The sequence below is a fragment of the Gasterosteus aculeatus genome, chromosome 21, assembly GCF_964276395.1.
Source record: "Gasterosteus aculeatus chromosome 21, fGasAcu3.hap1.1, whole genome shotgun sequence".
Taxonomy (NCBI): Eukaryota; Metazoa; Chordata; class Actinopteri; order Perciformes; family Gasterosteidae; genus Gasterosteus; species Gasterosteus aculeatus.
The window spans coordinates 2,585,017-2,597,173 of NC_135708.1; the positions used below are offsets into that span (position 1 = coordinate 2,585,017).

Genomic DNA, 12,157 nt, shown 5'->3' on the forward strand with positions numbered 1-12,157 from the left:
TAAACACTTAACTGATTTTATATGAAATAGGATTTAATTTTAACATTAATGTTATTTTTCTTGTTGATTGTTGTCTCTTCAGACTGAGTGTCTGTAACCTCTCAGAGAGAAGCTGTGACGCTCTGTCCTCAGTTCTCAGCTCCCAGTCCTCTAGTCTGAGAGAGCTGAATCTGAGTAACAACAACCTGCAGGATTCAAGAGTGAAGCTGCTGTCTGCTGGATTGAAGAGTCCACACTGTGAACTGGAGACTCTCAGGTCAGGATTCAATTAAAGTCCACTTGGTGTCTTTATTTACATCCATAAGATTCTTTCTGCTTGCATGATTTAAATCAAATATGTATTTTCCAACTCTTTCCATAAAATGTGTTTATATTCAATATAATGTAAATATTTGACATTATAGAGTTAGTAGTAATGTTATCAGGTTGTTGATGTACATTAGTGGGTGTTTAGTTGTGACTGGAAACCAGTCAGTAACCATGTTAATGTGACCCCTCTGTACCTGATAGGATCTCAGTACTGCAGTGACCTTCCAGCCCTCACAGCTCCCTCAGATCATGTGACATGTGTTCTTATTCTGTGTGTCTGCAGGCTGTCAGGCTGTCTGATCACAGAGGAAGGCTGTGCTTCTCTGGCCTCAGCTCTGAGCTCCAACCCCTCCCATCTGAGAGAGCTGGACCTGAGCTACAATCATCCAGGACACTCAGGAGTGAAGCTGCTGTCTGTTGGACTGGAGGACCCTCACTGGAGACTGGACACTCTCAGGTATGAAGAGGCTGCAGCCACAGACCATCAGTCTGTAGAGGAGGTAGAGCTGGAAACCTTTTCTCTGTCCCACTGTCAGCTTGGTTAATAAGACCCTGACACACCCAGCTGACCTCAAACTACCAGAGACTCATCAAACTGTTTGTGTCCCACATGAGACCATCAACACAGACAGAAGTAGTGAGGAACAGTAGCCAGGATGAGCCTGAACAGGGAGGAAGGTGATGAAAACCTTGTTTCTCTGGAGCTTTGTCTTGTCTCCACGTTATAAGAGAGGACAGTGTCTCCTGACACGTTGACGGCATCATGGTGGGTTGATATGAGTCAACGTGGTCACGCTGCAGGTTTGTGGGCTCTTAACAACTCAAACAACACTTGGATGTTTAGATGCTGGTCCTCTGCCTCCAGTGTGTGTTTGTCCTTTAGTCCAGACATTATTATTAAGAGACAAACAGTCAGAGAAACAATCTGTTCAAAGCGTCTTGATGGATCATCACAGGAGGAACGTTTGGTGTTTTAAAGGAGTTCAGCTTCACCTGCTTTTGGTGCTTTGCACTGAGAGACGGTTCCCTGGATGATAAGAGTGGACTTGTTGAAGCTACAGGTGACAGTCGGCCACAGATGCTCAGTGAAGAACCAACAGCTGATGGTGGACCTGGAATTAGTATCAACTATATCGTAGAAATGAACAGAACATACCAAAAAAACCCTATCCAGATAAATGTTGCCATCCGGATGGAGTGATTGTGATTGTGGTTGGATGAGAAGTGTTGGGAGCGGCTAGGGGGTCGTATTAGGTTACTAGCAAATGAGGAACTAACTTATGGACATTAATAGAATTATTAATAATCACTAAGATACTTCTCAGAATGAATAAATAACGGGGCACCACCCTGAGCTAACAGGGACCAATAACCAATACTATAAATCAAGTCTCATAATTGATATTCACTCCTTGAGGGTGAAGATGTTGGAAGGAGTTAAGTTCGAGCACTGGCGATGTATGTCAACGGTCACCACCATATAAATGCACAAGTAAACACAGGAAAACGGTTCTTTAAAGTATAACAGGGTTTATTAACTCACAGGAACACCGATCAAGATCACCTATAACTGCAACCAACAATCCCCATAACACTTATTTTAAACCTACTCACTAAACAAGCTGTGTGTGTGTGTGTGTGTGTGTGTGTGTGTGTGTGTGTGTGTGTGTGTGTGTGTGTGTGTGTGTGTGTGAGCACAGAGGGGGTGAGAGAGAGAGAGAGAGGGGGGGAGGCGAGGGGGGTGCAAGGAAGGAACGGCGGTGCGGTTGCGCGCAACAACAAGCGGAGTGCCGGTTATCACACTAGGGGGCGAGCGAGAGCAGCGGGCGGAAGTGAGACCGTTAAATCAAACCACCGAGGAAGACGGGAACGTTAAACAAAGGCCGTTTCTCAATACCTAAGACGGCGAGAACGGACTCGCGTTCCCGCGAGAATAGACTCGGGAGACAGACTCGGGAGTCCTGACTCACGGGTACGGGAGAACGGAGAACGGACATTTCCGCAATCGGAACAGCAGCTGACTTGATGACGTCACCACAGTAGGCGGTCTTTGTTTACGCACGCAAGTGGAAATGTATAAAAAGCCAGCAGCGTGTTAACGGTTGTGGAAGGTGTTTGTTGAAATTGCAAAAGTATTCTGACTGAGTAGCTGGCAACGAAGAGCACAATAAAAACATATTGGTATTATTATATTTAATAATTCATTAATTTGAGTAGTAACTACATGGATCCGATACATATTGCTGTTGCGGTCGGCAAACTGTATATAGAAGCTGAAGAGGAGGCTGCCCAACTCAGGAGAAACATACGCAAGCGAAAATCCAAGATGAGGCGAAGGATGGCGAGGAGACGTGCCATAATAGCATGTCTCGCTTTCTTTGTAAGTTTAATTCAGTATAAAGCATTGATGATATGTAATCATTTATATTAATGTCAGCTGTGGTTTTCTCTGCTGTTTGACTGTTGTGGCTGATACTGCAAGGTGGTTGTAATACAGATTGTTTGGAGCAATGCCCTCAAAGGCACATTACAGAAAAGATACCTTTTACATACGAAACCTACAGATGTTATTAATGATAGGGCAGTTGTTATGTGTATCAAGGTTAGCTTAATCCAGGCCTAATAAACCACCAGGTACAGAGGAGGTTTGATACAGTAACAGCATCTGACCATCGATTAGCCTACTAAAGCATACACACCCAATGGTCGTCTTGGTATTCAAACATTAAGAGGTTGGTATTCAGATGGACAGAGGCATAAACATCATTATGCGTTACTGCAAAACGCAGCAAGACCTCATTCATTATGGAATCCATGGAAACGTTTTTATTAACTATATGAAATAGTCAAAGCATAATCGTAAAATGCAGCATCTCTTTAATATTACGAACTGAATAACCAATTTAACAATATTAATACAGTTGTTGCATTTGTTTATTACAGAACAAACATCCTGTTACTAAATATGCTGTGATGAAGAATGATGTCCCCATCAATATTTCAGATGGAGATGGCCCAAGACCCTGGCCCTCCTCATAATTACACACTGATAGAAGCTCAATACTCACTCCCATCCAGTCTTGCTGGAGTTTCGTTGGCCTGTGAACAGGCTTTCGTTGCCCGCACGCCACTCTATGAGGGCTTGGGTTTCCTCAGTTGTCCCTTATTGAAGATATCACGGTCATATTAGTTCAAATGCACAATGACACCCATTATTACAAGCCTGCACAATATGGATAGACAGCCAAACAATTTGGTCTAAGATATAAAGACCATGAAGTTCAATTTAAACATGCCGCTATGAATCTAAACTCCGTACTTTAACATATTTAACGAACGTTAAATGACCGAAAAATAAACTAACAGTAGACGTCATACAAAGCAAAACGAATTGTATGTGTCATGTTTAACTGCTACTTTAATACCAGCATCACATTAGAAGATGATTCTCGAGAATAGGCGGCTGGAATGAGCGCTGACCGCCCGGTGCGCGAGAGGTTACGTTATAACGGCTCCGTTAGATTTGGAGGCATTTTTATTAAATAGGCTGAATGTTGACCACACATGTGTTGCTTAAACCGCTAACTTGTATCCTTAAAAAGTGTTCACATCACATTCCGTTAATTAACAAAAGTGGTATAATAGTGGTTAATAAAAGACGACTTACAGTTGTGCGTTTTCTCATCTGCCATCGCAGCTTGCTGAGGTGAAATGCATTCTGGGATATATGTCTCTCACAAGAACAGACGAGCCTGCTTCGATGCATGCCCGGGAAAATGGGCGGGGCGAGTCACATCCGGGTATTATGACCGTTCTCGGCCAGATGCGGACTTGAGAATTGGAACAGTACTCGGGCTGTGACTGATGACGTTTCACGAGTCCACGAGAACAAAAGTCCACACAAGAACGCATATTGAGAAACGGCCAGTGTAATACGACTACTGGACACGAGGGGCGAGCGAGAGCGAGATGCAGGAAGTGTTCCACGTATTAAAGCAGGAGGGTCCAAACTTTTTTCACTGAGGGCCACAGACAGAAAAATATGTGAAAGGTTGAGCCGCTCACTAAAGTTAAGGTATATCACCTCTAGTGTATTAACAGTAATACAAATCAATCAATCAAATCTAGGTAAATTATGCTTGATAATTTATTAGACTTACAGAAAAAACTGCATAAATCACATCTCTCCATTAATGGGTTTTCATTTTTTTTACAAAAAGGGTTGGCAGCTCATCCTCAGATTGCTTCTTCGTCAGGATGGGGACCCCCTTCACAGCCCTGTATAAAGAGGGAAGGCTTTATTTAACCTACTTATGCAAATCATTCATCAGCTAACGTGTTTTAGAAAATGTTATCAACTTTAATTGACTGCATTTATTAAGTAATTGGGCTTTTGAACACATGAATAGTGTGTAATATATTTGAACTCGCCTACAATGGGAACAGTGTTGCACTTAATGGGAGCAGTGATGCTGCTCTGGACTGAAGGACGGCTGGCAGGTCACGAGTAAGTTTGCTGGTTGAGATGTGAAGGACATCACAGAGATGGCTGTCGCTCATTTTGGTTCTCAATCTGCTTTTGTTCAGAGTTCACAGAGAAAATGTTTGCTCGCATATGTATGTTGTGCCAAACAGACTGGTCATTCTTTTTGCGTGGCGTCGCATCAGAGGAAACTTGGCCTTTTCCAAGCTCCGGTAGAAGTCGGGTAGGGAGAGGAGCTGCATCTCGATGACTTCTAATTGCAGACTCTCTTCCACTTCTTCTGCATCCAGCAGGAAGGGAGTTGAGAACAGCTTGATTTCTTTCTCAATGACAGAAACATCTTGGAAGCGCTGATTGAATTGTGTCATAAGAGTTGTGATCACAGAAACATATTTCCCCTTTTTAGCAGAGAGGTCGGCCTTTGGATGAGCACGTTTGATTTCGGACAGCGTAGGGAAGTGCGCAAGGTTGAAGTTGCGTAGTTGTGTCTCAAAAAGACGAAGCTTCGCACAGAAAGTTGTGGTACAAGCTGGTCTTTGCCTTGTAGGCTCTTGTTCAGTGAGTTCAGATGACCAGTAAGATCAACTAGAAAGGCAATAAGGGAATAAAACCGCTTCAGCACGGAGCCACGACTAAGCCAGCGCACGTCACAATGATAGAGTACGTCCCCGTATTCAGCATCGACATCAGATAGGAAAGCTTAATTCTCTGTGGTAGAGCCCTCGTGCTCGAATTATGTTGACAGTTTTCACAACTGTGGTCATCACATCGCCAAGCTGGACTGTCTTGGCACAGAGAGCTTCTTGGTGGATGATACAGTGCAATTTTACAGCCTCGCCTCCACTCTCTGGCACCTTGGCGCACACCATAGATGCCATTCCTTTGGGCTCGCCTGTCATAGCGGGAGCCCCGTCCGTTGCAACTCCACACAGCTCGTCCCATTTAGGTTCCATCTTGTCAATTGCACCTGACGCGGCTTCAAAAATGTCCTCACCCGTTGTTGTGCCCTTTAGACTCCGAAGATCAAGCAGCTCCTCCGTGATGCAAAAGTTATCGTCAACTCCCTGCAAAGAAATGAACAGTTGTGCGGCGTCTGTTGCATCTTTCATCACATGCAATGGAGTAAAAGTCAAAAGCACAAGCTTTATGTGACACTTGATTCTGTATGTTAGCTGACAAGTCTTCGATTCAACGCACAATTGTGTTTGTGGACATGCTCACGTTGTTGAATTCCTGCATCTTTTCCGGGCACATTATTCCAGCGACTTTAATGAGGCACTGTTTAACCAAGTCACCGTCTGAGAAAGCTTTCCCGCGGCGCGCTATGAGTTGAGCTACCTCATAGCTAGCTATTGTAGCGTTTTCTTGTGTGTTGTTAGCAGGGTAAAAGTACTGTTGTTGAGCCTGCAGGTTAGCTGCCATGTGCTGGACTTTGTCCTCTCGCTCAGCAGCAGTGTAGGACGTGAAGGTCGGATGCTTGGTTTCGTAGTGTCGTCGTACATTGGACTCTTTCATCACTGCAACCGTTTCATTGCAAATCAAACAGACACACTTCTCCTTGACTTCTTTGAAGAAATATTCATTTTCCCACCGTGTTTGAAATGTTCTGCATTCACTTGCTATCTTGCGTTTCTTTGCTTCTGCCATTTTGTCGTCGCGGAATTTTTTTATTTGAAACATTTTTTTTGTGGAAAAGCTGCATTAGGACTGCAGCTAGTGAGTAGCTCCACCTACTGGTCAAACTAAGAACTACAATACAGTCAAGGGCAAGTTTCATGTGTGGGCCACATTCCATTCTATTTTTATAATTTGCTGCGGGCCAATAAAAAATTGATCCCGGGCCGCAGTTGGCTTGCGGGCCGTACTTTGGACACCCCTGTATTAAAGCAACGAGGAAGACGACAGTTGCACTGCTATGGCAACGCTATCTGTTGCTAGGGACTACGGCTTGGACGAAGGAGGGGGGGGATACTTAGACGCGGCGCGAGGAGATTCTGTCCCGCGACCAGCGGAACGTAGATCAGCAACGTGAATCAGGATGGTCGGATCCATGTGTGTGCAGTTACAGAACCAACGATGTGGCTGGCGATACGAAATGAAACCACAGGCAAACGGATCTCACGGCGGCGACCCGGGAAAAGAAAAGAAAATAAGGAACTATTCTGACCATGAGACATCATTCAGCAGCGTAACACAGTCGGCGCTTTCACTCTCTTACAGCAAACGTATCACAGCATCAGATCAACAGGGGACATTACGACATTTGCAGGTACACATTCATACATAAATCAAAGGTAGCGGATTCGTTGATCCGGACTCTATCGTACCACGTTATGACTGAACAAATCAAATAAACATCAAGTTCATATCAACACGCTAAATTAGTCTGCCCAGAAAACCAGTGTTACTGTTTGATGGGCGTTGGTCATCAGCTTCCAGCTGACTGAGGACAGTTGAGCTCCGCGTAGGGAAACTCAGTGGATGAAGGCGATTTCGGCCGTGGGGTCCGAACTTCTCGTTGGGAACAGAGGCGGCGGGGGGTCAGAGAGCAGCTGTCTCTCCGGTCCTCTGGAGTCAACAGGAATGAAATCAAAAGGGAAAAGGAAGCGGGACGTAGTGGAGCGCGAGTCTTGAGTTCGTCCAGCGAGATTAAGACTGAAACTTGGGAATTGGAGGGAAAGAAAAGAAACAAAACAACGTTGTGTTGTCTCGATCTGTCACTAACGGGAAGTCAGGCGAAAGAGATCGATCCTTTGGCGCAATCTCTTCCTATGAACTTGAGGTCCATAAATAAATGTCACTGTCCTCGGCCAATGGGAGCGCTCGGTGTTCTTTGGTACGTCCTCTTTTTATGGCCAAGGGGGTCCTGAGAGCTGCAGGGGTCCTGTTATCAGCCCCTGGCATCAGGCCACGGGGGACCCCTATATGTTTGTGTTCTTCCTTTGTCCTCAGTGAAGAAACACGTGGTGAGGTTCATTAGCAGGGTGGAGGCCCAACAGAAGTATGAACATTTAGCATCCAGACACCCGATTGGTTTTCTCCGCCATGCGCCTGCAGATCAGAGCGACGGCGGGTGTGAAAAGTGGTCGGTGGAAGGATCCTTTGTCAGAAGCCACAAGCCGATCTCAGTTGGTATTTAGCGACATGGACCCTCCTCCTCCTCCTCCTCATGCAGATTCCATGTAACGTTACATGAGGACCTTCATGACCATGAGTTTGTTGTTTTCTACCTTTATGGAGAATCTGCCACAACACAGCGACTTGCAAGTAGCGCAGCGCCTTAAATAAAGTTACGTGTGTCTTTATGCGGCTTTAGAAATGAACACAAAGGGATTCTGTATTTGCTCATAAAGTCTGAAAAACGGCTTATTTGGCCGATGTTTTGATAAGCGACCGAAGCCAGTTCAGTGTTTCCATCATTATAACAGGGGTGCCCCCCCATGAAGTAGTACAACGGGGAGACACTACAGTCCACCTGATCAATGGGACAACGTGGACGTCCTCCGACTCGCCTCATTCAGCCTCACTGGAAAATGGCTTCTGCTTTTATGTGTTACAGTTGTGTGATAAAGTGTTTGCTGCCTTCCTGATTCCTCATTTCTTTCATGTTCAGGCATGAAAATCCCTCACCTTTTTTTTGGGGGGGGGTATGGCAGCAAATCACTTCCAAAATTCCAGAGCGCAAATCAGGTTGATGCGTAAATCAAACATCCGCGAGCAAATAAATAAATAAATAAATTAATAAATAAATATCTCTCGTGAGACGGACTTTTGAACGTGAACTTCGTTGCTCGCGAGGAGAATCTCTGCTCGCGCTCGAAGGAGTTTTCTACGCGCTCGCTGTTGTTCTTTTTGACAGTAAGGGGGAGGAGCCAGTCACCATGGTCTCTACACCTGATTGGCTACAAACCGTCTTTGGATTGGCTGGAGTGATGCATTCACACAACTATAGAAGCCCATTTCCGCACTGAAGAAAGGGGATAGAAAGTCTAAATTATGAGATAAAACGTTGTGAAAACACAAACGCCACCTTTATGTAACCGTAGTGGAGCGTAGATGACAACCAGCTACAAGCATCATTTACCATCATTACCGGCACATTAAGACCGATGCGTCCAGCTGAAGACATTCAGTCACTTGAATATCCAGAAGAATATGGAAGAGATTCCACTGACAAGTGCTACAGGCGGAATATGTGGGGGGGCGGTTACAGGCCAGTGACTTTCTATTCAGAATGTTGGTCCCTGGGACAAAACCAGCTGAAAACCCCTAGAGGGGAAACATCCGTCTCACCTTTTTCACCCGTGACCCGTTTTCATGCCTGCATGTCACACTTACATGTTTCAGATCATCAAACTAATGTAAATATTAGACACAGATAACGCAAGTAAACACAAAATGCAGTTTGTATCATTAAGGGGAGAAAAGAATCCAAACCTAAATGGCCCTGTGTGAAAAAGTGATAAAAACATAAATGAAGTGAGGTTCATCACATCTTTGGAAAGCCCAGTTCCATTTCTCCAGCCACAGCCGTTCTCAATCTAGAAATCACTTAAATAGGAGCTGCCTCACAAAGTGAAGTAGACCACAAGATCCTCACAAGCGAGACATCAGGCTGCGATCCAAAGACATTCAGGAACAAATGAGGAACAAAGTCATTGAGATCCATCAGTGTGGAAAAGGTGACAAAGCCATTTGTAAAGTTTTGGGACTCCAGCGAACCAAAGGGAGAGACATTGTCCACAAATGGGGACAACATGGAAACATGCACATTGTGTGAATACTGAATGGTCTGTATCTGCTTTATCTTTATGAAACAGTTTAATGTGAATGTTCCTTTGCACACGTCCCATGAAGCTTGATCTGTAGCATGACGTCATTTCTCCCGTTTGAATTCACATCTGGTGAAAGTACAGTGACAGGTCCATTTCTTATTTGTTATCCATTCATCTTCTTCATGAATATATTCCAGCACCTCGTCGCTGTGTGACGCCTGACTGACAGTCTGTGGTCGTCTGTAAGTAGTGGTAGAAGAAGAAGAGGTGCTCCATGTGGACATGAAGGACAAAGCTGTGTGTGAGAGTGATGTAATGTCCATGTCTCCATGCTGCTCTGACCCCCCTCCTCCTTTCAGGGTGGAGCCTGATGGAGTCCGATGGTTGAGACCAGGTCTGAGGAAGTGTAAGTGTGCTTTGATTCATGAAGATTCAACCATCTTCACACTGTGACATCACTCATTCACCTCTGTGACGTCATCATCAACATGTCAGTAGATGAACACATGATTAATAACTGCAGCTGTATTGTGTCTTGTTCTCTCATCAGATTCCTGTCAACTCACAATCGACACAAACACAGTACACAAACGACTCAAACTGTCTGACAACAACAGGAAGGTGACACTTGTGGAGGAGGATCAGTCACATCCTGATCATCCAGACAGATTTGACTTCTTTCATCAGCTGCTGTGTAGAACTGGTCTGACTGGTCGCTGTTACTGGGAGGTCGAGTGGAGAGGAAGAGTTACTGCATCAGTGAGTTACAGAGGAATCAGGAGGAAAGGAAACAGTAATGATGATGTGTTTGGATACAATGATCAGTCCTGGAGTCTGAGATGCTCATATGAAGGTTACTCTGTCCGTCACAATAAGACAGAAACACGCATCACCTCCTCCTCCTCCTCCTCCTCCTCCTCCTCCTCTGGTAGAGTAGCAGTGTATGTGGACTGTCCTGCTGGCTCTCTGTCCTTCTACAGAGTCTCCTCTGACACTCTGATCCACCTCCACACCTTCAGCACCACATTCACTGAACCTCTTTATCCTGGGTTCTGGTTCCGGTTCGGGTCTTATGGTTCCTCAGTGTCTCTGTGTCCTCTGCAGGAGGGAGAGTCTCCTCCTGGTGGAGAACCTTCCTCTCTGCTCACCACATAGTTCAGTCTGTACAGCTGATGGTGGTTCATGTGGGTGTAGATGCAGGTGGAGCAGGTGAGGGGTACCTGAGCTGGTCTGGACTCTGGGGGGTCCACAGCTCTCTGGGACTCAGATGGAAGTGTGAAAGAGCTCAGCTTAATGCTGCTGTGCTCCTTCAATCAATAGAGGATCATTTAGATATTGGCTCCTAATGAGGCTTTAATCTTCATCTTTATGTGTTCAAGAAGACATTTTATAAGACGCTCTTTCATCTGTCCCCCCATATGAGACAAATGTGTCCTTATGTGTGTGTGCGCTTCATCAGCAATAATAAAAACAAGGTGAAGAAGGAAAATACTAACGTGTAATTCTTTTTGAGCCCATTTTAACTTCAAATCTTTCTAAATCTGTTGAGTGAAATCAAATCTAATTTCACATAATCAGGTTTGTTTTGAACAAGAAGCTTTTTAATGGTTCAGCAAACCTCTCAAGGAAATATTGAATATGCGTTACTTGTGTTTTTATTCACTATAATGTCATTTACAACATTTACTCCATGTGTTACTTTAACAGAAATAGAATTGTTTGGCTCTAATGTTAATAAATGACTTTTATTGGAAACAACTGTACATGTTTAAACAGGCCATCAAATAAAGACGCTTTCAACACGCTGTATTATTTCTTTTGACATGAAATACTCTGATCCTTTTTAAAGATGCTGTACTATTGACTTTTGTACTATTTCCTCCATAATATCTGTATTTATTCTACAGCCCTGTTGCTGTGTCAATAGCACAGAGGAAACATTGGTGGTGCAGCATGTTGAAGAAGGAAGTGAGTAAATAAAGAAATGAGTAATGAATAAGTTGCTTTATTAACCTTATTAACCTTCACGCAGAGCCGTCTCACAACAACACAAACTACTGAGCTCGCTACTTCAGGTGCAACTTGAACCTTTCATTCTGCACCAAATATCACACTTAAGTCACCAACAAAAACACACAAAGCACAAGCACACATTTGATAACAGGGTGGAGTTTATCTCCTCACAAAGTGGAGTATTGAAAGTGTTAAATGGGATTTCCCGCCAAAATAAAAGACAAACAGCAGCAGCATTGCCACTAAATGCAATAAAACACGCGTTGTGCAGCGTGGACAGAAAGAGGAACGGCTTTAACTTTCCATCTCTTAATAACATGGTTATTGTAGCTGAAAGAAATGATTACAATAAAGTACATCCTCATTCTGCTCTAAAGCAGGTGTGTCAAACTCATCGTAGGTCACTTTGATCTCCAGCCATGTCCAGGGCTGATATGAAGGTCCAAGGTGATTCTATGTGGACGTTTCTCCAGGTTTCATGGCTCGGCTTGACCTCCTCACGCACAAACGCATGAGGACCGTCACCGACTACTTCCTGGCTCCCTGATGGGAAGCTTCCGGATGCTTCTCTTTTTGA

At 44.4% G+C, this 12,157-nt stretch overlaps 2 protein-coding genes across 2 annotated transcripts in view; one reads left to right on the forward strand and one right to left on the reverse strand.

Moving 5' to 3' along the window:
- LOC120813551 (protein NLRC3-like) overlaps positions 1-1,816 on the forward strand; it is a 238,354-nt gene extending 236,538 nt beyond the window's left edge. The window contains exons 8-9 of the mRNA XM_078096703.1: positions 83-256; positions 593-1,816. Of these exons, the coding sequence (XP_077952829.1) occupies positions 83-256; positions 593-854 (436 nt within the window). The 3' untranslated portion in view covers positions 855-1,816. The remainder of the gene's footprint in view (positions 1-82; positions 257-592) is intronic.
- Positions 1-12,157, reverse strand: part of LOC144390310 (dual specificity calcium/calmodulin-dependent 3',5'-cyclic nucleotide phosphodiesterase 1C-like) — a 442,515-nt gene that overhangs the window by 396,906 nt on the left and 33,452 nt on the right. The gene's annotated exons all lie outside the window — the stretch shown is intronic.